General features: G+C 40.1%; 10 protein-coding genes across 10 annotated transcripts; 6 read left to right on the plus strand and 4 right to left on the minus strand.

Annotated features, from left to right (window-relative positions):
• Positions 1–771: 771 nt before the first annotated feature.
• FSST1_005236 (SGNH/GDSL hydrolase family protein) lies at positions 772–1,823 on the plus strand (the record flags this gene model as incomplete). The annotated part of the gene is made up of 4 exons (XM_083231492.1): positions 772–866; positions 915–1,381; positions 1,439–1,677; positions 1,728–1,823. The coding sequence occupies 4 exons, from the start codon at positions 772–774 to the stop codon at positions 1,821–1,823; spliced, it is 897 nt and encodes a 298-aa protein (XP_083088666.1).
• A 455-nt stretch (positions 1,824–2,278) lies between these two features.
• Positions 2,279–3,897, plus strand: FSST1_005237 (aldehyde dehydrogenase family protein; the record flags this gene model as incomplete). Its single annotated transcript, XM_083231493.1, has 4 exons — positions 2,279–2,314; positions 2,366–2,734; positions 2,787–3,197; positions 3,262–3,897. 4 exons carry the CDS (start codon positions 2,279–2,281, stop codon positions 3,895–3,897), a joined length of 1,452 nt encoding a protein of 483 aa, XP_083088667.1.
• Positions 3,898–4,107: 210 nt separating this feature from the next.
• On the minus strand, positions 4,108–5,748 carry FSST1_005238 (transmembrane amino acid transporter protein-domain-containing protein; the record flags this gene model as incomplete). Its single annotated transcript, XM_083231494.1, has 5 exons — positions 4,108–4,530; positions 4,590–4,981; positions 5,044–5,235; positions 5,306–5,567; positions 5,623–5,748. The coding sequence occupies 5 exons, from the start codon at positions 5,746–5,748 to the stop codon at positions 4,108–4,110; spliced, it is 1,395 nt and encodes a 464-aa protein (XP_083088668.1).
• Positions 5,749–7,971: 2,223 nt separating this feature from the next.
• FSST1_005239 (general substrate transporter) lies at positions 7,972–9,851 on the plus strand (the record flags this gene model as incomplete). Its single annotated transcript, XM_083231495.1, has 5 exons — positions 7,972–8,197; positions 8,252–8,343; positions 8,393–9,429; positions 9,480–9,570; positions 9,621–9,851. The coding sequence occupies 5 exons, from the start codon at positions 7,972–7,974 to the stop codon at positions 9,849–9,851; spliced, it is 1,677 nt and encodes a 558-aa protein (XP_083088669.1).
• Positions 9,852–10,201: 350 nt separating this feature from the next.
• On the minus strand, positions 10,202–10,948 carry FSST1_005240 (uncharacterized protein; the record flags this gene model as incomplete). The annotated part of the gene is made up of 1 exon (XM_083231496.1): positions 10,202–10,948. One exon carries the CDS (start codon positions 10,946–10,948, stop codon positions 10,202–10,204), a length of 747 nt encoding a protein of 248 aa, XP_083088670.1.
• Positions 10,949–11,297: 349 nt separating this feature from the next.
• Positions 11,298–12,648, minus strand: FSST1_005241 (SGNH hydrolase-type esterase domain-containing protein; the record flags this gene model as incomplete). Its single annotated transcript, XM_083231497.1, has 3 exons — positions 11,298–11,844; positions 11,892–12,436; positions 12,493–12,648. The coding sequence occupies 3 exons, from the start codon at positions 12,646–12,648 to the stop codon at positions 11,298–11,300; spliced, it is 1,248 nt and encodes a 415-aa protein (XP_083088671.1).
• Positions 12,649–13,936: 1,288 nt separating this feature from the next.
• Positions 13,937–15,222, plus strand: FSST1_005242 (uncharacterized protein; the record flags this gene model as incomplete). The annotated part of the gene is made up of 3 exons (XM_083231498.1): positions 13,937–14,147; positions 14,217–14,702; positions 14,747–15,222. The coding sequence occupies 3 exons, from the start codon at positions 13,937–13,939 to the stop codon at positions 15,220–15,222; spliced, it is 1,173 nt and encodes a 390-aa protein (XP_083088672.1).
• Positions 15,223–16,193: 971 nt separating this feature from the next.
• FSST1_005243 (uncharacterized protein) lies at positions 16,194–17,284 on the plus strand (the record flags this gene model as incomplete). Its single annotated transcript, XM_083231499.1, has 2 exons — positions 16,194–16,385; positions 16,451–17,284. The coding sequence occupies 2 exons, from the start codon at positions 16,194–16,196 to the stop codon at positions 17,282–17,284; spliced, it is 1,026 nt and encodes a 341-aa protein (XP_083088673.1).
• Positions 17,285–17,899: 615 nt separating this feature from the next.
• On the plus strand, positions 17,900–19,330 carry FSST1_005244 (cytochrome P450; the record flags this gene model as incomplete). The annotated part of the gene is made up of 1 exon (XM_083231500.1): positions 17,900–19,330. The coding sequence occupies one exon, from the start codon at positions 17,900–17,902 to the stop codon at positions 19,328–19,330; it is 1,431 nt and encodes a 476-aa protein (XP_083088674.1).
• A 1,407-nt stretch (positions 19,331–20,737) lies between these two features.
• On the minus strand, positions 20,738–21,061 carry FSST1_005245 (uncharacterized protein; the record flags this gene model as incomplete). The annotated part of the gene is made up of 2 exons (XM_083231501.1): positions 20,738–20,938; positions 21,056–21,061. The coding sequence occupies 2 exons, from the start codon at positions 21,059–21,061 to the stop codon at positions 20,738–20,740; spliced, it is 207 nt and encodes a 68-aa protein (XP_083088675.1).
• Between the last annotated feature and the right edge of the window lie 5,493 nt (positions 21,062–26,554).

The following is a 26,554-nucleotide window of genomic DNA, read 5'->3' on the forward strand; positions in this document are numbered from 1 at the left end:
AAGTGACTGTACCAGATAGGATCATAGCGAAAATTAGTTAACGTTACAATGAGATAGAGGCGCCGGACGGCTAATTTAGCAAACTCAATTATGACTCCAACTCTACAACGAATTAATAGTTTGGAGAGGTTGAACGGGTAAATTAATGGTTAATGATTGTAGCTTCAGACTATGATGACTTTTTCTATGTAGTCTTTAGATGTGCAGATAAGCAGATGTTATGTGGCCTCTCAAGGACTATTCAAGTGAATTATAATTTAGTAGCGATTCTGGCAAATGCCATTTTACAGTTTTATACTCAATTGGGTGATACTACTGGTTTACAACATTTCCATTGCGCCTTTCCATGTTTTATACGTGAGGTTTAGCGGAACCTATTTCTCCGTGCCAAAAGGATAATGATCTGCATATTTATGTACAATTGGTGCCATGGACAACTAGCCAAGCCCAAAATAGTGTAAACCCCGCTGCGGAACCGCTCCGGCTGTCTTCATTGAGGACTCAGCATGCTCCGAGTTTTGCACAGAAATTGTTTAATCATGGGATATGCTCCAGCTAGATCATAGACGGGAATACTATGAGCGCGGAATCCGCCAGTCGGAGGCATGGCAGCTATACTAGCATGGGTGTGTGACAGATATATAGAAAGTTATCTTCAAGGATAAAAAAGATATATAAAGGGGAACGAGGTATTTCATATACGATTTGATATAGAATTTATCTCAAGATAGCCGTTATAGCTATCCTAGGCGTCCAATATTAGCAGCCATCATGCTATCGAAGTTGATCCTTCCGACTCTTGCAAGCATCCTGTTGCAGAGCACTGGTGTCCAAGCAGCAGGAGACATCGACTATCTCATCACATTGTTAGCTTCTCATCCATCAGCTCTATCTCAAACACTAACATAAATCAGTGGAGATTCGTACTCTCAAACATGGTTTGATATCAACGGCGAAAAACCCTCCTCCAAAAACCCGATCGGCAACCCTCCCTTCCCAGGCTGGACAGCATCTGGCGGGCCCAACTGGGTCGGTAGTATCGTCACGGAACAGAACAACTCACTCGTCCTGGCATACAACTTTGCCTATGGAGGCGCCACCGTTGATGCAAACATCATCAAGCCGTATGACGACACTGTCTTGAGCATGGTTGACCAGGTGAACCAGTTCTCCAACTCCATCGCTAAGAAACCCAGTTATGCCCCATGGAATGCGAAGAATGCCGTTGCAGGAGTCTGGATTGGTGTAAATGATGTAGGAAATTCGTTCTATCTTGGCAACATGGCGGATATTACTGAGAGGGCAGTCTCGAGATACTTTGAGTTGCTCAAGATTATGTATAACGCTGGACTGCGGAAGTTTGTGCTGTTGAGCGTCCCACGTAAGTAGAGACAGAGATATCGTTTTGCTAGGAAGCATGGACTAACGACCTTTTCAGCAACTCAACTCACACCGACCATGATCAAGCAAGGTACCGATTCCAACGCTATGTTGGTCAAGTCCATCAATTTATACAACAGCAAGATCGCTTCCAAGCTTCAGGCATTCAAGAAGGCCAATTCTGGCGTCAAAGCCATCGTTGTCGACACTTCTATTTCTTTTAATAAGGCGATCCAGAACCCCACTGCTTACGGGGCACCGGATGCTACATGCTTCAACGACGACGGAAAGTCATGCGTAAGTGTCATGGTGAGAAGTGTGCAACTTTATTTGCTGACGATTATTAGTTGTGGTTTAATGATTACCATCCCGGTGTCGCGATCAACAAGCTTGTCGCAGAACAAGTGGCTACTGCCCTTGAATCCAATGGATTTGGTTGGTAAATCCTTTAGCCTAGGATAATTCACGGTCGACAGTTTGAGTCCCGTAAATACGTGTCATTCAACCAGGGTATATTAGTCAAGGGATCCGTTCAGTTAGTCAATACATCCCAGTTCAAAATAATTCCAGAATCGGAATGTAGGAGCTTCTGTTCGTCTGCTGATGGTCTCTCGTCAGCCCTATTCCAAATTTATATACAAGAGGCGATGCATGCTACGCTATGCTTACTACTTAGCGTATCGAAGTGATTGCAACAACTCCCATTGATTGGTCACTCTGTCAATACTTCCAGAGAAGGACTAAAGTGTTGTTCATATCTGTCAAACCCCCGTCCAAAGTCCATATTTATTATAGGGTCGAAGGATTCATAAGTATAGCTTGAATTCCACTCTTTGCTTGCCATCTAGGCATTCCCAATTCATCTTCTATTGCGCTGATTTTTTTTAAAACTACAAGGATGGCTTTTTCCGAAGACCAAAAGATTGACTTCAAAGTATACAAGTATTAATTACTCATTTTGCAACCTCCTCTGACTCAAAGATAGGTCTTCCAAAACACCATCAACAATAAAATAAGCCCAACATCCCAAACTCGCCACGGCATTTGCCCAAGCACCGAAGAGCCACTCTGGGAAAGCCCAGTTTCCACCCAGGAAGATGTCAATCGCGCTGTAGACGCTGCCAAAGCAGCCTACCCTCTTTGGCGTAAACTGTCACAGGATGAGCGTGCTGAGTACTTGGTCAAGTTCGCCGACGCTATCGAGGCACATAAGCAGGAATTTATCGACCTTCTTGGCCGTGAAGCCGGGAAACCACCCCAGGCTGGAGCTTTCGAACTGATGCTAGTTATGGAACATGTCAGGAAGACACCCGAGCTGAGACTCAAAGAGGAGAAGCCCGAGGACAATGATGACGTGAGTTGTTTATATGCAAGAGGAAATGAAAGGGCTACTAACGTGTCTTAAGAGAACTGCCATAGTGCGATATGTACCACTGGGTGTAGGTGTCGGCATTGTTCCTTGGAACTTCCCCATGATCCTCGGTATTGGCAAAGCCTACCCAGCCATGCTCGCCGGCAACACTTTTATCTGGAAGCCTTCGCCATACGCTCCCTATTCTGCCCTCAAGCTTGCAGAGATCGGTGCCAAGGTTCTTCCACCAGGTGTCTTTCAAGCTCTCAGTGGTGGAGATGATCTTGGACCCATGCTCACTGCGCATCCTGACGTGGCCAAGGTGAGCTTCACGGGGTCAACGGAGACAGGAAAGAAGATCATGGCATCCTGCGCAGCTACGCTAAAGCGTGTTACGTTGGAATTGGGTGGCAATGATGCTACTATAGTGTGCGAGGATGTTGATATCCCCACTGTTGCTGGAAAGGTAAGACACCACCACACCCCCGATAAGCCGACCAAGACATACAAATTCTAATTATGATACACAGGTGGCTTTCCTCGCCTACGTTCATAGCGGGCAAATCTGCATGAACATCAAACGTATCTATGTTCACGAAAGCATATACGACGAATTCCGTTCTGCTGTACTCGGCTTCCTTGATAACATGAAGAGCGGTGGCTTCTCTGACGCAGAGGCATTTTTCGGGCCGATTCAGAATAAGATGCAATTCGAGAAGCTACAGCGTCTTTACGGAGAAATCGACAAACAAGGATGGAAGTCTGCATCTGGCACCAATGGAGCCACAAAGCCAGAAAAGGGTTATTACATTCAGCCTACCCTTATCGACAACCCGCCTGAAGACTCAGAGATTGTACAAACCGAGCCCTTCGGCCCCATCGTGCCCATGATGAAATGGTCCGATGAGGATGATGTCGTTGCCAGAGCTAATGCATCCAACTTGGGCCTTGGTGCATCGGTCTGGAGCAAGAATGTTCCTCGTGCGAGACGAATGGCTGAACAATTGGAAGCGGGCAGCATATGGGTCAACACACACTTTGAAGTTGCGCCCCATGTGCCTTTTGGTGGGCATAAGAGTAGCGGAATCGGAATGGATTGGGGAGAGGTGGGACTCAAGGGATGGTGCAACCCTCAGGCATACTGGGTGAAGCATTCCGGAGCTTAAGTGGTGAAAAAGCAGCCGCCTTGTCAAGCAAAGACCCGGTCTCTCTGTTAATAGCGCATTGGATATTATTACTATTTGTCTTGTACGCCAATGATGACTCGACTGTGAGGGCTGCAACAGTCTATCACTGAGCACCTAGAATACTATATCTAATCCATATGCATTGGATCAGTCTCTAATTAGTGTCGTTGGTGTACTCTCAATGCTAGCCTATAAAGAGCCAGAGTTGTCAGCACAAGACCATGCTGCCGATCCTCCAGAGGCCTTGTAAGAAGCTATGATGTCAACCACAGAAGCATAAGTCCCAGCCACAGTCATGAAAGTTCCCAAAACGATAATTGTGAAGCTCCAGAGAACTCCGATATACCAAGTCGCGGATCGATCTTGCTTCGGGCGCTTGAAATTGTCGTATAGCCACATACAACCCATTGGCTGAAACGATAAAGATGTAGCGAGCAACGCGCCGATAAGAGAAACCAGACCGCTGAAAACGGGGATGCCACTGGCAATTACGTAGGCCACAACGGTGATTCCAAAGGTGCATCCTATCCAGGACGCCCAGTGAACGAATGTGTTCGCGGCAAGATGCCTGGAACCTCTCAAAACACGAACAAAAACGTGCTTACTCGCCAGCTATCAGTCGATAATGTCAGCTTCAGTTATTTACGAGTATTTGTGATGCATAAACTCACATGGCAGGTCAACATAGTGGTAACAATCAACCCAGGAAGTGCAATTCCGTATGTGACCCTCTTGATTAAGACACCCGCTGATCCAAGAGCAGGGGACGCAACATACGAGCCGCAGAAGTAATACACCACACAGCCAATAGCGATGTAGCAAGCACTGATAACCGTTTGACACAGAATCAAGGATCTCGTGTAGTGTCTAGGGTCTCTCATCTCAGCCGCAATGGAGAAGAAGGCGGGCGTGCCTGCATATGCAAAGATCAAGGCGCATATAGCTGATATGGCATTGGTGAAGCTGGGTTTCTTGAAAAGGTGATAGTCTGATACCCAAACGACATCTTTTGGTGCAGCTGCTGGTCGGTCTTGGATACCCACAGCGACTGTCAGGATGATGACTACGGAGATAGGTCAGAAAAAGGAGTCCATAGCAAAGATATCAGTGACTATGGATACGTACCGGAAGTGATAACACAGACTAGACCCAACCAAGCGAGCCAACTTAGTTTACCTAGTGTACGAATACTCGCAAACATGAATCCAGTAATAGCTGCCACCGCAACAAAAACAGCCGTGCAAGCCCCATGAGTAGACACGGCGTTGAAGCCGATGGAGACACTCAACATAGCTGATCCGCAGACAAACGTCCAGTCTAACAAAATACTGAATTAGTTCCAGTTCCGGAAAGTCATAGGTTAACACCGTAGAGTCAGTTCACTTACAAAGACCAAAAGCAAAGCCAAAGATTTCTTGACCCGCTCTGCCAAACATCAAGCCTCCTGCATCATCGATGCCGTATACTTCACGATGCCGAAGCTTGAAGTTTCCAACTATGTAATCTGACCATGTCGTAATAGCTGCCACAACACAAAGGCAGATGAGGCCAGGGATCATTCCTAGGGTATCGAAGACAGAAGGGATAGAGAGGATTCCAAGACCCAATTGGGTCTTCATCATGAGACCAGCTGTCCCAATCCAACCAACCTATTCAGATAATCAGCACCCATGGTCTATTCTTGGAACATGGTGTTCAACTCACATTGCGGTAGTTTGGCCCATCATCGCTGATCTTTCCAAAAACAGCATCATGAGCATGTCCAGGGTCATCATGAACTTCCCCTGACAAGACTTGACCTTCCTGGTCAACTTTCTCGGAGCCGAACATGTTTCCAATTGATCAATTAAGCAAGTCAATGCTCAAGTCTTGTCGTGTTCACTTTCCAAAACATGAGAGAAAGGAAAGCGACTCCGACAACAAAGATGGAGAAACCCCATTTTGTTCTATCACGATACATAAAAATTCTCAAATTCTTTTCACTTTCGCTCCGAGAATAAGCGCCAAGAAGTATGAAAGTACGCAATGGATATTTCTATGACATTGAACAAGATGAATCAAGTTTAGGCTGGCAAATTTCTGCAGATAAAATCCCACTTGTAGGGAGAACTTCCCCCGATGTCGGATGTTGGGGTCAAATGGGCAGGATGGTGATTGGTTATTGAGACAAGGGGTAGGATTTATGTGGATTATTTAAACCGAATTGGAGAAATCGTTGTTTCTGAGAATGTGACGAGGTTGAGATCATGGAGTTGATGATCAGCAAGACATGCCTCAGTACATAAAGAGAAATGGAGCAGCTTAAATATTCCTTCGTTTCCCTCATGAAGCATATCTAGACTGCTCGTGAACACCGATACTGCTTTGTATCGTGCCATCAATACCGTGTGGCAGCAACAAGTGACAACAAGGGTTTCATGAGTGACTCGCGTTGGCCTTATCTTATCTTTTTTGTTATCTATTTTATCTTATCAGATTAAATTGGGGAATGTGAGTCAAACCATTGTCTTCTTTCACAGTTCAATGTCGCGAGAATGACGGGTAATCCACACATTCATTCTTTAGATAAAGACTTCTCGATTGCAATCACCAACGTGAATTACAAGAGCCGATTGAATGCGCCTGAATGTTGAAGAACAAATGGCAAGCATTCGCCTCGGCGTGAGGCATTTTCACCGACTTGATTGTCGCCTCCTTTCAGCCGTCGCCAACCGAACGTGAATGAGTGTTGCTCTGTCGGGGCGACTTAAACCTCGACATGCTGATCTGTACAAGGTAGTAGCAGTCGTACCTCAATTCTCGTAGAACAACACCATCTACAGAGTCACCTTGTAATCTGGAATGTCCCTGACTGTAGGGTAGGTCATGTCGTCATATTCATTCTCCCCCAACATCTTCAGACCTCGGTAAGATTTCGCTATAAGCAATGAATGTCTTCTTTCTACCCGCTGTCATCTAAATTGTGCCAAGAATGACGGGTTGAACAATAACGAGATGTGCCACGTGCCATGTTTATTTGCCGAATGCTTCGCAAAATCGCACCGAGATCTGATAACCCATGAACCAATAGATTGAACCCTAATCTGCTTCAAGACTTTGAGGAGAACGTTTCAACCCAGCTGCCATTCGTGCATTTCGGGCTCGACAGGTATAAATCGCGGGGAAGCATGATCTAGCGACCCCAGACGGCTGGTAGATCTAGAGTTTAGGCTCTGGATAACGGACTTCTCAGCCGCGCTACTCACGGGGTTCTCGCCGTTTAATCACGAGTCGTGTATTCACCAAACCAAACCTCATTCTAACTCAATTGCCGTTAACCTTTGTGACCACCCACGAAAAGGTTGCGGAATCAGGCCGAGAGAGTCCCCGCTTGGTACCAAGTTTTTGGGTATGGAGACGATTGAGATTGGATTTTAGACTTGGTTTGTTCGAGAGCGTTCTGATCCACTTTATTAGCAGTAAAAATTGGCTATCAGAGTGTTATTATTGGTTGTAGAGGTGTCGGTCTCTCCACCCCCAGATTAGCTGTAGTATGTTTTGGTCTGTGGAGAAATTGGATGGACTCTGAGAGAATGAGTTTATGCGATTGAGATTATTCTCCAAGATTCTGTTATGATCTAGCGGTGAAGCATATCATCTTTACTTCAGAAGCAGGGAAAGAGATATAGAACAGGATATCCTGTCATCTATTCTTGTTAATATAATGACTCAACAGCTACTGGACAACTAATTAACTAACTGATTGATGACCTCCTCTTCTCAGCGACTAACGTTTGGACAAGACCGAGCTAGTATTCTTCAGGGCAACATCCCGCACAAGCCAAGCAAGACTGAGCAATTGTTCGCCGGGCAGCTCGCCGATTGAACCCATCTTCTCTTCTCCCCTCTTTTCCCCAGCATCTTTACTTATCTTAAATAAGAATATTGGGGCCGCCCCTTGAAATTCTCCATCTTTCCCCAGATCCTCAAAAACATCTCCTTTCCCCGCATCAACTTTCTTTTCTTCTTCATCTCAATTCACTTACTACTGATCGTGGGTACCATACAACAAACATGTCGGACGAAAAGGTCTCGGCTGTTGCCCCAGTGGCTCACGACACAGACCCCAGCAAGACCCATCCCGATGTTATCGACCATGCGCGCTCGGCTGCGAATAAAGAACAAAATATGACCCTCATGCAGGGCATAAAACTGTATCCCAAGGCTGTCGCGTGGAGTATTCTTATCTCTACATGTATTGTCATGGAAGGATTCGATATTGTACTTGTCAACAACTTTTGTAAGTCTTTGTTGGAACTAATTACGCGTCGCAATTACTGACAATCGCAATTAGACGCCTTTCCCCAGTGGAATAAAAAGTACGGAACTCTTCAGCCCGACGGAACATATCAAGTGTCAGCAGCATGGCAAGCCGGCCTTAGCAATGTAAGAACGCTCCCAACTTTTTGACCATACAGCTAATTGACCTATTTAGGGTGCCAACGTCGGTTCCATTATCGGTCTCTTCCTCAACGGTTGGCTCTCGGAGCGTTTCGGTTATCGATACACCATCATCGGATGTCTCATTTGGCTCTCGGGCTGCATCACCCTCTTCTTCACCGCCCAAAATGTCCAAATGCTCCTCGCCGCCGAAATCCTCTGTGGTTTGCCATGGGGTATCTTCCAAACCATCTGCGTTACCTACGCCTCCGAAGTTTGCCCTATCGCCCTCCGAGGTTACCTTACCACATATGTCAACTTCTGCTGGGGTCTGGGACAAGAGATTGGTATCGGAATATTGCGATCCATGATCGGCCGAACTGATCAGTGGGCTTACAGAATCCCCTACGGTCTGCAGTGGATCTGGCCTCTTCCTTTGATCGTTGGACTTTGGCTTGCGCCTGAGAGTCCTTGGTGGCTTGTTCGCAAGGGTCGTGTCGCAGATGCTAAGAAGAGTCTTCTGAGACTGACTAGCCTTAACCGTGACACGGACTTCGACGCAGACGAGACCGTGGCTATGATGGTGCACACAACCGCTCTCGAGGAGAAGCTCACCAGCGGAAGCTCATATATCGATTGTTTCAAGGGCGTCAACCGTCGTCGAACAGAAATCGTCTGTATGGTTTGGGCTATGCAGAACCTCAGCGGAAACTCGTTTTCCAACTACTCTACTTACTTCCTCGAACAAGCCGGTCTGTCTGCCAAGCACGCCTATTCTTTCGCTCTTGGACAATATGCCATCAACATGATTGGTGTGTTTGGTGCTTGGGGATTGATGACTATGGGAATTGGTCGCCGTACTCTCTACCTTTATGGACTGTGCGGTCTCTGCATTGTCCTTTGCATTCTTGGCTTCCTTGGTCTTGTCCCCGAGGCTGACCGTGAGAAGGGTGCTCTTGCTACTGGAAGTCTCATGATTGGTTGGGCTGTTGTTTACCAGCTTACTGTTGGTTCCGTGGCCTACTCTCTCGTCAGTGAGCTTCCTTCTCGACGACTTCAGATCAAGACAGTCGCCCTTGGCCGTATCTTCTAGTGAGTTTCCTCTACATGAATATTGTAATCAACAACTAACAGATTCTTAGTGGTATTGTCGGTATTGTCAACGCTGTTCTGGCTCCTTACATGCTCAACCCCACTGCTTGGGACTGGAGCAACTTTACTGGTTTCTTCTGGGTAAGTCTCATCAGTTCTTGACCAATAATTATGTACTAATGTTTCCACAGGGCGGTATCTGCTTCCTTTGCATTATCTACACCTACTTCCGCCTCCCCGAACCCAACGGCCGTACCTTTGCCGAGCTTGGTGTTTTGTTCGAGAAGGGTATTAGCGCTCGCAAATTCGCCACTACCAAGGTCGACGTCTTCCACGAGTCTGTTGATGAGAATGTCCTCGATGAACTTAACAAGACCGATCAAGCCACAGTTGAGACTGTAGAGAAGGCTGGTGGTAGATAGATCCTGTACTCCAAGACAATGCTTTACTGGAGCGGGACTATTGGGCTATTTCTGGATTGCTTGTGATTCAGGAAATGGTCTTCGTATCTATAATAATGTAACTTAATGAGATATTGAATTCATGAAATGGTCTCGTGCCTTTCCCGTGAGATAATCATGCAGGTCGGAGATTAACCTCAGACGGAGCTTTGTCCAAATTGGTAAACGTTCTCTGTAGATCTTCAATGCCTCGGCAACAAACTCCACCTGCCAAGCCGCTGACCAGACTTGGAGTTGGGGACAGAGGTAGTGTCTGTGTCGGTACTCAAAATGTGTAGAAAACGTGTGTGAGACCTCGTCTAGCTAGACACTCATTCCACAGGAAGCCACTGACTAGCCAATTCTTTGATCCACCCTGGGACAAGGTGATCATCCTTCATCTGGACACTTTCCCTCTTTCTAAACCATTCGTAAAAAGCTCGCAAGTTAACCATCTCAGGATCGGACAGAAGGTCAAAACTGTAGACTTCTTTGGCAAAGTATAAGGCCGAGTACAACACGCAATCGGCGATATTGATCCGATCACCATCACTGCTACCATTCAAACGTCCATCACCTTCGTAGTACTTGTTCAACAGTCTCAAATTCTTGTAGCAATACTCGAGCATGAGTTTCGCGGTAGTAGGATGTGTTTCTTCGAGCCCCTTGAACAATGCAGTGCCTTTGTGACAAGCAAAACCGAACTGGTTAGTGATTTCGTCTGCGAGAGACAACATATCACGAACTCGGCCTCTTTCTGCTGCCGTGTCTCCGATCATACTGCCGTTGGTATTCTTGGCGAGTTCAACCTCCCAATCTTCCTTGGGATCCTGGCAAATATCTTCAAAGTATCCGAGGATTGCGACTGATTGCTTGATGAATGACCCATCAGGAAGTCGTAGCACCGGAGCTGACCCGGCTGGTTTTCCAGGCGCAGATAACTTTCCGGTGTCATCAGTGGTGACTTCCGTGATCTTTATGAGTGGTGAATTTAGAAGGCCTTTTTCAGAAAGGTAGATCAGAACTCGGCGGGGGTAAACACCCCATGAGAGGACGAACAGCTCAAGTGGAGGATTCATTTTTGCGAAAGGTATTGTTGTATGTGAAAGTCTGTAGTGATGTACGGATGTAAACGTGGTCATATACGCCTTTTTATAATCGAGGCTCTGGCGGGCAGTGAAGTCTCCGACCGGTCATCAAGTCGGAGAGTTTGGCAAAACGGACGGATACTTGTAACATGACCGATAGGCTGATTAATTTGCCGTGTCAGAGATCCGGAAACTTTATAAAGAGGTCAGGTTCAGTAGTTTCCTGACAATAAAACCTGGAGAACGAGTAATATTTACATCAAGGACTATAAATACGATAGAATACAGTAGACCGGGCTCATTGAAGAAACAACTCTTCAGAGTACCCTTACGATGCCGCTTACTTCTTAAAGACCTTGATGGGAAACTTGGTGCCCATCAATTTATACGCAGCAGGGTTAGGATGTAGGCCATCTCCAGAATCATACTGAGGAAATAGCTTATCTCCTTCTCCAATCAACGAAGCAAAGTCAACCGTGTGATCAAAAGTACCATTGCTCAAAATCCACTCATTGATAGCAACCCTCGTAACTTCTCTCTCAGGAGCATAGTACTGGTTTCCGAGCATTTGGGTGATTGTGGCTCCAATGCTGGTCATGCCAGCCTTCTTGATATCACCCGCGATTTGTTGGTAAGCAGCGATGAGACCATCCTTAATCTTCTTTTGAGTGGCGGCGTCTGTTGCGGATGGACCAATATCGTTGACGCCTTCGAAGATGACAACGAACTTGGCACCGGGTTGCTCAAGAGCGTCGCGCTTGTAGCGCGTAAGAAGAGGAGGGCCAAGACCACCTTGGAGAATGGCGTTTCCACCTGCAGCCATGTTGTTGACCGCGACGTTCTTCAATCCCGAGGCTTGGAGATGGGCAGCAAGCGCATCGGACCAACTATAAGCGATTAGTCAAGGTAAAGTCACGTTGTTCAGTTTACTCACCGATCATTTGTGTCATCAGTGCTTCCTCGTCCGTCAGTGATACTATCACCTAGGAGAACAACAGCAAAGTGATCCGCAGGAGCCCAAGCATCAACACCATTGGCAAAGTACCAATGTTTCGTGCTTCCCCCGGAAACAGATACCGCATTTACATGGTTACCCTTCTGCATCCAAGAGGTAGTTCTGCTGCCAGGGTGTCCAGTGATGATATTTCCAGCCTGACCTTTCTCAGTGTACACAGACAAAGCAAGATTGGACAGAGGCTTCAGCTTAAAGTCGATAGGGTCAGAGTAGACGATCTTTCCTGCAGGTACAGAGACGGACTTCTTTCCGTTGAACTTGAGCGTTTTGGCGGTTTTGGCGTCGATTTCACCAACACCAGCTTTTCCATCAACGGGGAGAGCGATGGTAGCAGCGTCAATGGGCAGATCCGTCTTGCCAAAGATGTTGGAGAAGCGAATGCGAATTTTCTCGGCGCCAATGGACATGTGGAATGTCTGACGAAGCGTAGTGTTTAGGAATTGAGCAGCAACATCTGATCCTCCCTTTCATATCTCGTTAGCGACGATAATACAGCCACTTACTGATTTGGGTTACTCACAAAAGGAGCTGGAGCAAGATTGGCAGGCTCAACTTCTTGGGGCATAGACGCCCATGAGCCAACCCAATGCCGCTTCTCATTCTTATTCGGTGCGGCTGTGGCTGAGAAAGCCAGGCCGGCTATAAGCAGAGCCTTTGTCGTAATACCACCAAACATGTTTACAAGATTGTACTACCTATCAGAAACATGAACGGCCAGGTGGGTGACGATCAAAGTTTAAGATGGGACGACGATGTTAAATAGTGATATGTTGTAATAGTGTCAAGTTAGAATAGCTCATTAGGCTAAATCATGCGGATCGACGTCTGAAACCACTTTTGCCGACGGTTATTTATTTAATCCAATTGATGGATCTTGTACCTCCGCAATGCCGCATGAAGCTTGGCCTGAATGAAACCCTGAACTTGTCTATAGCCTAGACTACCTGGACTAGTTGACTTGACGACCCCACTCAACAGCAACATCATTCATCTCGCTACTGTTGGCACCCGCCATGGTTAACATGACGTTTTGCGTGTATTTGTGCGTTGAGATTATATTATTGCATCGGAACTACGGGATTGCTGGGCAAATATGCATAGGAGACCAGCAGTGAAACCGAAAGATATGGCAAATATGCAACATATAATCGCTGTATTGTCTATCTGGTTTGGGGGCAATCAGCAAATGTGAAAAAGAAGACATGATATCTTCATTACCAACTACACAGCCAATCGTATTCAGTCATGTACCTGCGTGCTTCCGGCTAGGACTGGCACTGTAGCTGTTGCATCGCTGCGAATCGCATTCACCAAAAGGGGTTACGCCGAAACACAGAAGAGGTTAATATCAGATTTGTTAAGATTAACAAAAGTTATACGGCTCCATCTTCGACCAAAAGAATTTGTTTTGCCCTACAACAATGTGTTTGGACGTTGAAGGCGAAGTTTGTCCTGTAAATCTGCGCCGTAGTGAAGGATGTAACACTCAAAGCAGACAAATATATTGTGATGCATGCTTGGGCTGAGAAACAAGAGTAGTCTCTTTGCTAAACAACCAGTAAAGAACTTACATCAATGGCACCAACTTAATCTTAGTGCCTTCACCTGTTGTCCCCCTCATGTTTCCATTCGTAGCAAATATAATCCTCACAAGACATCAAAACTGTTTATCGGTGGAGTGTTTCCGTAGTTACATCACGTCATAAACAAGTTCACGCGGAGACATTCATCAAAGATCATTAACCTAGGTCCGCACCTCGACACATTCCCCTCTTCCTCTTGTCTCTTCATGGCTGTTCAGCATCCAAGTCTTGCCTTTCATTCATCATCGTCCTAGTTGGTCTGGTATTGTAATTTCCAGCACATTGATTTGCTTTGCGCCTAGTGAGTCCAAAACCTGCACCCTGATACGACTATTGAGAGGAAAGCCTTCCTTGACGAATGAAATAATAACATACTTAGCTATGACAGTTCTTTGCGAAAATATTGAACCTAACGGGGACACTCTGATAATCATACCCTACTCGACTGTGTCCTCTGAGAGCTCGGATGATTCAGTCGCAAAAGAATCGTCGCATATCGAGGATCCAAGGTCAGAGAGTGGCCATGAACCAAGCACCGAAGTCGACCGCTCAATGCCATCTGGCATTGGTGAAGCTACCCACAGAGACGAAGGTCAGATTTACCACCCGAAGATTATCAAGTTACTAACATAGAACTAACTGGTTTTGCTTGTTGGTGTAGGGACGGATCCAGTAACAGAACTGCGGTTCAAGGTATCCAGAAGCCATCTTATAGTAGCGTCTCGACGCGCGAGAAGGATGTTTCAAGGACAGTATCTCGAAACTCAGAAATCGGAGATTGATGGCTGCTATCACTGGAAGATGGAGCCTCTATTTGATCCTGAAGCTTTGGGAATCGTATTGCGGATTATACATGCACGAAATCAGGATCTGCCGGACGATGTCACGCTCGAGATGCTAGTCTCGATTGGTAAAGTTGTGGACGATCTTCAGTGTCACGAAGCTCTGTCTTTCTTTGCCAAAGTATGGACCAGTCGAATTTCCGAACCTATTCCCCTTCACATGTGTGATGAGCTGATTCGGTGGATCTTCGTTGCATCCGTGTTTGAATATGACGAGTATCTTAAGAAGGCGACAAAAGTTGCATTGATGGAAAGTACCGGACGCATAGATGGTCTGGGGCTGCCCATTATATCAGAAATCATCGGTTGGTACACCTCCTATTTGTAAATGCGATTCTAACCAGAGTAGATAAGATTGAGAGGAAGAGACAACAGCTTCTCAATGACCTTGCCGATCAGCTACAAGCCTCCTTGGACAGCTTATACTCAACAAGCGGCTGCCATGCACCCCAATGTACGTCTGTAATGATTGGGGTATTGGTAAAGTATATGAAGGACCTGAAATTGCTCTTATCTACGCCCAAAGAAGCTTTCCCAAAGATGAGTCTTTCCTCGGCGTTCAAAACCGTGCGAAGCTTTGACTCGCCACCTCTATATCTCGGACCACAAACTACGACACAGCAGGCAACTTCTTCATACTATTCCTCGGGGTCGCAGCATAAAGAGAATGTCTGGGTGCTGAAAGAGGAGACGTATTGGACGTATCCGAAAGACCTGCCCAAACAACTCATGACGCACCAATGTCGTCTACAGACATTGCTAGAGCCCAAGATCGCTCAATTGGAGACTCAAGCTAAAAACCATGAATTTGAACTAGACCTTTGATGCTGACTTGGTCATCCTAGGCGCAGGAAAAGCCTCGGCCTAGGGGCCTTCTTCTTGCTAGATCTCTTACTTATTTCTCGAAGTACAGTCTCTTTTTTACAGTCATATGCACGAGTAGACTAAAAAAGAGAATTTGTGTTCCAAGATTCTCGAGAGGTTATGCAAACCTGACAGTGAATTCCGATTAAAGATGGAACACTGGCTATAGTCCTTCTGAAGAGGTTTCCCTGTGCACACCCCGACACACGCTTACATCTCACCCGCACCTCAAACCTCTGCTCAGCCAGAACATGTAGGTAAATATGTCGGAACCCAGTAACAACACGGCAGCTTCTACTCATATTGATGTAAGTTGAGGGTCTTCGAAATGTGGGAAAGTGTTATTGTTGTTGTTGAAGAAAGAAATATTCCAAGTGCCCGTCTAGTCACGTGTTGAGTGACATGGCAGAGTCTAGTTTTTTGAGGCCCTGTGAGGGGCTGAAGTGAGGCTGTGTGTTTGTGTCACGCTGCACGATGTGCTGGCTGTCAAGTGCTATTCCGATACTAAGGTTGTCTTGGCAAGCTAACACCTAAGTAGGCTGCGTTTGAGGTCCTTATCGTACACAGGACTACCAATGAAGAAGGTCAATTTGGAACCATATCAACATTCAATCTGAGAGGGTTCGGCAGTTGAGGTTAGATCGGTCTCATACTATGATCTAAACGTGTGTGTGCGAGTGTTCGGAAGCCGGGCTTTCCATCAGCCCGTCAGCACAACTGAGGGGCATCGTGTAACTTTGATACCAGTCCCGTCTCGTGGCGTAAGACTAGTTATAAATAGATGCTGCCGTTAAGCACGCGCAATCATTTTCTCCCCATCGCGATGTATTCACACACCTTCGCGTTTACTTCTACATATCTGCAATCTACTACTCCCTGGATCACTGGGAACGGTACACTTACCTTGTCATCATTTTCAACGTGAAATCACCATGGTGCTCGCTTCGTTGAGCAATTGGCGGGCGCAATGGTTTCCCCCAAAGCCGAGATTTACAGAGCAGGATGTACCGGCTCAGAACGGACGAGTCTTCATTGTCACGGGCGGAAATGCCGGCATCGGATACGAGCTGGTCAAGATGCTCTATGGAACAGGTGCAACAATTTATATGACCTCGCGATCAATTGTAAGGGTACCACCTTTACCACCTTGACAGAGCAGAAGAGAGTTGATTGTTCATTAATTATCCAGGATCGCGCAGAGAGTGCCATAAAAACCATCACATCACTTAATCCTCCGCCATCGAATCCCGGAACGATCAAGCCGCTGTGCTTAGATCTAAATGATCTTAATAGCGTCACGAACGCTGCCGAAACGTTTACTCAGCAAGAAAGTCGACTTGATGTGCTCTGGAACAATGCAGGTACTGGAGGTACTGCAGTTGAGATCGGAGCGAAAACGAAACAAGGCCTCGAGCCAATGGTGGGCATGCATTGCGTCGCAGCCTTGCTCTTCACTCAACTTCTCATCCCTCAGTTACGCGCTGCTGCTGCCTCCTCGGCAAGGAAGTCGTCTCGGGTCGTTTGGACGTCTAGCTTTCTTGCCGAAGCAGTGACACCGACAAATGGTATCGACTTCGATTTTCTCAAAGATGGTAGTTCTGACCGAGTGCAGAACTACGGTGTTTCAAAAATGGGGAACTGGATGCTGAGTCGCGAAATGACAAACCGCTATGCTGAAGATGGTATCATCAGCATTACCCAGAATCCAGGAAATCTCAAGGCCGGGGCATACGCTGGAACACCAGCTGTTGCCATGTTCTTGATGAAAGCTTTTCTTCATGATCCAAAGTTAGGAGCTTACACTGAGCTGTACTCTGGCCTATCCCCCGATATCACCAGCGAGAATAATGGGTGTTACGTTATTCCCTGGGGACGAATCCGTTCAGATGATGATTGCCCACGCAGAGACATCATAAGAGCAATGACTCCTCAGTCTGCAGGCGGTCTTGGATATACTGGGAAGTTCTGGGACTGGTGCGAGAGGCAGTGGCAACCTTTTGTTGGTGACGTTTTCCCAGGCTGACAGTAAAATGGTAGATCACTGGTCTCGAGAGACGCTATTTGTTATGGAAAAATTGCTTTAATATTTGTCTAGTCTTACTAACTTTAATCCGACTTGTGTCCTTATGTATGCCTTGTAATCTAATAAGATGAACCACTGTTTAGTTTATTCAGTCCCTGTTCAAATTCCTATCATTTGAGCAAGAAAACTTCTCTAATTGGCCAGTCATGATGGGAAAACGTTCTGCCGTATTTCATGGCATAAGCACTAACTACCAGACAAATCCTAAGAGAACCAACATAAAACCAACTTCGGACTTTTACTCTTAACATCAATGCTGGACGCCATTATTTGCTTCTAGGACTTGATTCGCTTTGTTTCGCTACCAAGAGGTATGGCTCAAAACAACATCGCTCTGAGGTGGGCAGGAATCCTCTTCCTCACATCGATCGGCTACTTTGTCGTCAGGCTTTATCAACATCGGCTATGGTTTCGACGAACTGTAGAAAAGCACAATCTTGTCGGTTGAAACGTCTTTCTATCTATATAGAGAGAATCCTTCTTACTGACCGCACATAGCCAACGTTGCCTGACCATTCCTAGCTCCTAGGAAATTTGATCGCTGTGGGAAAGATTATGGTAGCATATCCTGGGGACGTACACGGCCAATTAATGCCAGATTTTCTTGCTCGCGAATATCCGGAAATCGCCGAGTTCGGCGTTTGCTACATTGACTTGTGGCCTATCTCTTGGCCCATGATGGCTACGTTCCATCCAGACATAGCGGCACAATTTACCCAAGAAACGTCACGTCCAAAGCACGAGATTATTAGAGGGCAGTTTAGACCATTGACTGGGTTGAAAGACCTTGTTTTGGCTGAGGGGTCATTTTGGAAGAAGTGGAGAGCGACCTTCAACCCCGGCTTCTCTACACAGAACGTATCAGCCTTGGTCCCCGAGTTCATCGAAGAAGCGTCGATTTGGAAGGAATATCTACAACAAGTGGCCAAAGACGACCAAGTTGTTCCTCTGGAAGACTGTGTGATGAAGGCGACATGTGACATTATCGGGCGTTCAGTTTTGGGTCGGAGTCTAGGGATCCAATCTGGTGTAGACAACAAGATCTTTCCTACACTGAAAGGCGCCATTGCGCTTCTTGTCACCGATTGGTCGCCGCCTAACTGGGGTCGTCTTCTAAACCCGCTCCGAGGCAGACGTCTTGCAAGTTTGAACCAGAAGCTGCGAAGCCAGTTGAAACCTTTAATCGAGAATCAACTTGAGAATCATGAGCGCATTGAAGGGCCGAAGACTGTCAATGGCCTTGCTATCCGTACATATCTAAAGGATAATGGGAAGGAAAGCAACTCTGAATTTCGCGTCGACAATGAGTTTCTTGATGTGACTATCGAGAACCTCAAGATCTTTCTTTTTGCCGGCCATGATACTACCGCATCCACACTATGTTTCGTTTACAACTACCTTCACAACCATCCAGATGTCCTGGCAAAGCTACGAGAAGAGCATGACAAAGTCCTTGGCCCTGATCCGAACAATGCAACATCGGTAATCTCCAAATCACCTACGATTTTGAATCAACTCGTTTATACCACAGCGATCATCAAGGAAACCCTTCGACTCGAACCACCAATTGGCTCCTGTCGAGAAGGCTCCCCGACGTTCTTCCTCCGACATCCTGAAACAGGACAGCAGCTTCCCACTGATGGTTTCATTCTCTTTTCAGCCAGCAGAGCCATCCATCGCAATCCAAAGTTCTGGCCTGAACCCGACAAGTTCATGCCAGAGCGTTGGCTGGAGCATGACTTTCATCGAACTGCTTACCGCCCGTTTGAGCTGGGTCCTCGCGGCTGTATTGGACAGGAGCTTGCTTTAACTGAGTTACGGTTACTTCTTGCAATGACAGTTAGGGATTTGGAGATCATTCCTGCTTACAAGGATACCGAAGATAAGTTATATGGCTACCAAGCATATCAGGCAAACATGCCTGGTGAGCTCACAGCGCACCCAAGCAAGGGGATGCCCGTCAGGGTGAAAATACGACAGGTCTAGGAGTACAGATTTGAGGCTTTGTGGCATATAGAAAAAGATAAGTACCAAAACTTTACAGAAATGCTAGAGAACTTCAACGTTGCCGTGAATGTAAGCCAAAGGCTCGGCGCTGTATGAGGCTGTCATTAATGCACACCATAATTCGACCTTGCTTTTTAGCTGGATAGGCACATAAGGTCTTTGTTCGTATTTGCAGATCAATGTCACTGAATGACAGTCTGAAAAGCTTTTGTTTCAACGTTTTGATGATATTACTAATGTTCCCCTAGCGACCTATTTAATCGCTGCCCTCTCTGGTCTACCAGCATTCCGTGTATCTGCTCTCGAGACCCAATCGCCTCTTTTTCAGAACTTGGCGCGCTGCTTACCATTGGATCAGTGTCCCAATCACAAAGTGTTGTCCGGCTTCTTCTTTTTTCCGTTGTTCAGATGTCCCTGATATCCCGCTAGCTCGTCGCTGGTAGCGTCCTTTGTCAAGCAGCTACTACATTTGACAGTGCTTGGCTTAGTGGCATGCTCAATTTGTGTATTTCCCTTAGGACATTTGCCCACGGGGACATTATGTCGCAAAGTGTTGTTGAAGAAGTCGATCTCATTGGAGCATCGAAAGCAAGTGACCGAAGTACGAGTAATGCCGCACATTCTGACTGTGTTCTTTTGTTTGTTCTTCTGTACGTTGATAAAGTTAATGTTTGAGATATGTCGGTTAGTTAGTATGGATTGATGAAGTCGCTTTTGTTTTTGATTTGTGGTAGGTCGTGTATTGCCCGATGTTGCTAGAATTGGTGGGGATGTTTGCTGAAGAGTGATGCTCTTTGTCTATATACACCGTCTTTTACAACGAATTTTGTGTTTCATTGACACTGCAGTTAGACTTGGTCACTGATCATGGCCAAGTAAACTATGAAGCAGAGCGCCTGAATGCACTTTAATCACGGGTGTTTGGACGCGTAACAACGCTTCACTAATTACCCATGATGCGTTAATCAGGCTTGTCTATGTGACCTTCGTTGAACACTGTATCGGTATCCTTGGACTCGTCTCATTGACAATATCGTTCATCACATTTACGTGTTCACAGACCTCGCATGGTGATAATCCCAATAATTGATCCAGGACGGTAGTCTGGTTCGATTGCACTTTGAGTAAACATGCATTAGTCGAGAGAAAAACAAAAACCTCCACCCAGTGTCCAAATCCTCCCATCATATTAGCTTAGCTTTTGGGGGCGATATCTGTCGAGTGAGGTTGAAGTAAAAACATCAACGTAGGCAACAGACCCGACAGACAAGATAAGAAGACACTAGAAAGGTTGATGCGTTGCAGACTATATGTGTACTTGAAAAGAAATGCCATTTAAATTCCTGTAGTTGATAATACTGTATTGGGCCCTGACGGATATCTAGTTTACTTGGAAAGCGTGCGCTTCTTCATGTTTACCATGATAGCATGTTTGGTGACATACGTTGTAAATCGATCGTGCACCTCAATGTCTTCTGGTTTATCGACCAAGTCAATGTCATACTTAGCAAAGAGATAAGACAGAATGTAATACATCTCTGCGAATGCAAGATTCTGCCCGAGGCAGCTTCGAAGACCCTTGTTATACTATATATGAAGCCAAGTAAAGGCTAGCGCTTTGTTATTTTTAATATCACTACAGGCAGCTATAGCAACGAGGATGTATTCATGGAATTATTAGGTAAAGCCGCCTAAGAAGGTAACTTGCATTACGAATATGTATAGAAGTTCCTTTCCCCTAGTTAATAATATCACGAATCTCTCACGATAGAAGCAGCGTTATTTAGTTAATTAACTAGATAATCTGCACTAAGATAGCCTTTAGCTTTAGGCTTCTTTATTTAGACTTCTTCTAGTAGTTATATACTTATAGTCTTAGGCTATAACCAGTATACTATAACTTAAAGGCTTTAGCCGCTGTTATTACTTGCCTCTTTAACTAGTTAAACTACTTATTATATAAGACAGTTAGCTTATTAAATACCTTAAGGAACTGTAATAAGACTTAGAGGTAGCTAGGTAGGTTTTAGAAGGTAGGGTCTGTATTGATGCAAGACTAAAGCTTATCCTCTTCTTAGGAGTCTGCAGGAATTTCATAGGAATCCCCCTAGAGCGGGTCTCGAGCGGGCCTCGACACGTGACCGATAACCCCACGAGGCTCTGAGTTCGAACCCTGTTACAGGAACTTATTTTATTATCTAGATAGTTTAACCTTTTCTTTTAAAATAACCTTTTCAAGCTATTATATTTCCTTTAGCCTTTTTCTTACTTTAATTCTCTTTTTTTCTTTCTTTTACTTATTATTTTTATATAAAATTAAAAGATTTAATTTATAAGTAAAGGCTATTAGCTTAACCTTTATAAAGGTATTCCTTTTCTTTATTATATAGAGGTTTATTACCTCTATATATAGCTTAATATCTCTATTATATTTAACTATAATCTTAATTATATTAAAATATAAGCTATTAAAATAATAACTTAAATTAATAGCCTTTAGCTTAATAATTAATATTATATATAAGAATTATAATAAATTAGCTATATATAATAAGATAAAGATTAATTAATTTAATTAGTTTTATTTAATTAAGTAATAATAAATAAATATTTTTAATTTTTAATTAAAGTTATAAAAAGAAGAAATTATTATTATTTTTAATATAATAAAAGCTTTTTTTATAAGTTATAGCCTTTATTATAAGATTTATATTAAAAGAGTTATATTATAGAAAAAACCTTATTTTAAGAGAACTTTAAATTTAATTATTATTAAAAATTTAATTTATATAAATAAATTAACCTTTATTAAAAACCTAGAGAAAATTAAAAAGGCCTAGGTAAAAGCTTAATATTATAAATTATAAGTAATAACTATAACTATAATAATAAAAAAGAGAATACTCTTTTAATTAATATAAAAGTAAATCTTAAACTAAAAGGCTTAAGACTTATAAGCTAGTATATATACCTATATATAATAGCCTCTAGTATCTTTATTAATATTAGTATATATTATATACTAGCCTTAAAAGGAGGCAATATAGTCCTTAGTACTATTTATATATTTATTATATATAGTTATAATCTCTTTTTATCCTTTTTAATTTAGAATTTTATATTACTTCTTTTTAAGAATCTTTTTTTATTACTTATTATAGTATTTTCTATTATTCTTAAATTTAGCTAAGTATAAGGTATAATATTTTATAATAATTTCTTTATTAATATCTACTATCTTTACCTATAAGTTATATTTAAGTCTTTATCTCTTTTATTATATTATAAATCTTTTAAATAATTTATTATTTTACTTAAGGTTATATATTTCCTATTTTATTAAGAATTTAATTTTATATTAATCTTCTCTATTAAGATCCTATTTAATAGAGCTAGACTTAGCTTTAATATAATTATAAGTATAAATAGAAATAAGGTATTTAATTAATATAATAAAATATATATATTAATTAAAAGGTAACTTAAGTTTATATATTAACTTATTAATTATTTATTTAATTTAAAATAGGCTAATTCTTTATTATAACTATTTATAAGGAGGATTTCCTAGAAAATAATATTTATTATATAGTTATAAATAAATATAGTTATTCTCTTTTAAGGTAATAAGGTAATATTTCTTATTATAGTTTTTTTTTCTCTTTATTATAATAAAGTTAAGTATTAACTAGGTATTTTTATAAATAGTTTCTTAGAAAAATAAGAGATTAAAGGTATTACTTTTATTATTTAAAAGTTAAAAGGTATTATTAAGTTTAAATCTATAGATATATTCTTATATAGATATTCTAGTCTTAAAGTTAAATATACTATTAAGATTAAACTATAAACTTAAAAGTAAATAATTTTAATTAACTTTTATATTTTTAATATAGTAAAAGCGCAATATAATCTTAACTATTTAATTCTTTTATTTAAAGAGATTATTTACTTTAAGGTAATAAGTAGTAATTATAGCTAATTTATAGTTAAAATATTTCTAAAGTATTTATTAAAAAGGATTTATAAACGTTTTATTTTAATTTAAAATAATTACTCTTAGTAATCCCTAGTTAATTAATAAAAATATTTTTAATAATATAATTACCTAGTCTTTAGCTATATATATAGTATAGCTAGGTATTAATAAGCTTTTTTTACTAATAGTATAGATTATTATTATAAGCTAATTAAATAATTTAAAGCCTTCTATAGCCTATAGTAATTTAATTAATATAATAAAAGGTAATTTAATAATAAAGTCTATTATAATAGTATATATTAGGAATATAAATAGTTAAATAAATATATAATTTTTAATTCTTTTTTATTAGTTTATTTATTTAAAATAGTAAATTTTATATTTATAGATATACTTTTTAATTTATCTAGATAGGTTATATATAAATATTGTTAATAGCTTCTATATTATTTATTTAATTTTAAAGTAGTATTTATTATTATAAGCTATACTTAGAATATCTAGAATTATATTATATAGAATATAAAAGTAATAAATTCCCTTATTATTATAATTATATAGTAAGCCTTATTATATAATAAATAGAATACTAGGCTTTAAAGTATTTATAATATCCTTACTATTTAATTTATTAATAATAATTAGCTTAATATTTAATAAAAGTATTTTAATAATTACCTTATATTTTATATCTTTAATATATTCTATTAGAAACTTAATCTTAGTTTCTAAGGCTATAAAGGCTTTAATTCCTATTAAGATATTATTTAAGGCTATATAATTAAAATAAAGCTAATTAATATTAATATTAATTTCTATAGCCTCTAGATAACTTAATATATTAAGAATAAAGTTTTTCTTTCTTAGAATATAAAATATATATAAATTATATTTTAAAAAGTAAATTAATATATTAACTAGATATTAATTAGCTTAATTAAAACTAGAGGTTTTTAATATTATTTTTTTAATAATAGGCTTAATAGTAAAATAGTTTATAAAAACTATTAAAAAACCTTTTATTAATTTAATTTAAGGCTTAAGGTAATATATAGCCTATATTAAGTAGGCTATTTTTAATTTAGTTAATTTATATTAAAGTTCTATTAAAAATAGTATTTTACTTAAGAAATAGATTAAGAAAATAATATTAAAAGGAATATATATTCCTTCTTTCTATATATATCTATTTTTAATATAATAAAGAATAGCTTTAAATCCTTATTATAAGCTAATATTAATTTATAAGAATAGATATTTCTTTAGGTTAAAATAAGATAGCCTTTTATTAAATATAATTTAATCTTATATAGCCTTAAGTAATATTAGTTCTTTAGCTATAGGTTTATAAAAGGTTATTTTAATATAGATAATATATTTACCTTTATTATTATTAATTACTTTACTATTCTATTTTCTTTAAGTAAAGAGAATAACCTTATATTATTAAAGTAATTTAATAAGTTAAATATAATAAGGAATTAAATATTATATATAACTAATAATATTAATATAGTATTTAAAGGTAATAAGCTATTTTAAGAACTTTAAGGCTATAAATATAATTACTTTTTTTAATATAATTAATAATCCTAATATATTTACTTTAAATCTAAGTATTTATATACTTAAGTATTCTAGTTAACTCTTTTTAAAAGAGATAATAAGATTTTTAGTTTTAAATAGAGAAAATAATACTTTTAAGTATTTTAAGTATTTATTAGTAAAATAAAAGTAAATAATAATATTATTAATAAATATATAGTAAAAGGATTAATATAAATAAAGCAAGTAATTTATATATTATTATATATAGGCTAATAAATTATAAAAACCTATTAAAGCTACTATTAATTATTTAAGTTTATAATAACTAATAATAATAAAGTAATCTTTATATTTTACTTTAATTTTAAACTAATAAAAAAAAGCTAATATATTAATAGCTAAAATATAAATAGCTTCTTATAAAGTATTTATAATATTTTCTTATTTAAGTAATAAGTAATAATTAAGTATAATAACTTTATTTAAAGTATAAAGGTTTATAATTATATATCCTTTCTATTTTTTATTTATAATTCTCTAGACTATAAAAATAAAAGCTAAGAAAAGTATAAGTTAATAGACTTATTTTATTTATCCTTATTAATATAATTTATTAAAGGTTTTATTAATAAATTCTTTATTTTTTATTTTATAAGTATAAAGGTATTAAAAGACTTTATATTTATATTAGTTTTTAACTAATAGTATTATTATTTTATTTTCCTTATTAACTTTAATTAATTTAATATCTTCTTAGATATTAATAAAATCCTTAATTAGCTTAATAATATCTATTATAAATAATATTAAATTATTATAAATATATATTCTATTTATAGTTATAATCTCTAGAAGGTTTAATTATTATTATACCTAGACTTTATAGGGAAATCTATAATACCTTATTACTTTTTTTATTAAATAAAAGGTTTTATTATTATTTTCCCTAGGTATTTATAGCTTACTGCTTAATAAGTCTATAAAGGCTATAAATAGCTATTATTCCTATTTATTCTATTAATAATAAGCTTTAATAATATTTACTATTATAATATTTAAAATACCTAAGGTAATAATTTTAAAGTATTTAATAGACTTTAATATTATATACTTAATAGACTTTAATACTATATATTTAATAGGCTTTAATATTATATACTTAAAGATCCTAGGAATAATAGCTTTAATAACTATAGCTTCTAGGGCTAAAGTAAAAATAAAGTTATTTAATAGGCTTATTTATATACCTATTTATAATCCTTAGATAGGTTCTTTATTAAAGCTATTTAAATACCTAGCTATATTAATTATAGTAAAGGCTATAAATATTACTTTCTAGTTAATTATTAAATATAACTATTAAAACTTATATTTTTCTAAGTTACTTAGTTTTTATTTCTAGGAAATATAAATATCCTTATTAGTATTATTAGTAATTATAATATTAAAATAGCTATTAATATCTATTAAACTATTAATAATAATAAAAAGAAATCTATAGAATATATATAATTATCCTTTAAGAACTTTTTTCTATAAAGTAAAAATAAGTTATAATTAACTAATTAGAATAATTATAGCTTATATAGCCTATACTTATTAGGTTATTTTCTAAGCTAATTAAATTACTTAGAAAAAGATATAAAAGTCTTTAAGTATAATATAATCTAGAT

This window comes from Fusarium sambucinum, chromosome I (assembly GCF_050947815.1).
Source record: "Fusarium sambucinum isolate potato_lamoka chromosome I, whole genome shotgun sequence".
NCBI classification, from domain to species: Eukaryota; Fungi; Ascomycota; class Sordariomycetes; order Hypocreales; family Nectriaceae; genus Fusarium; species Fusarium sambucinum.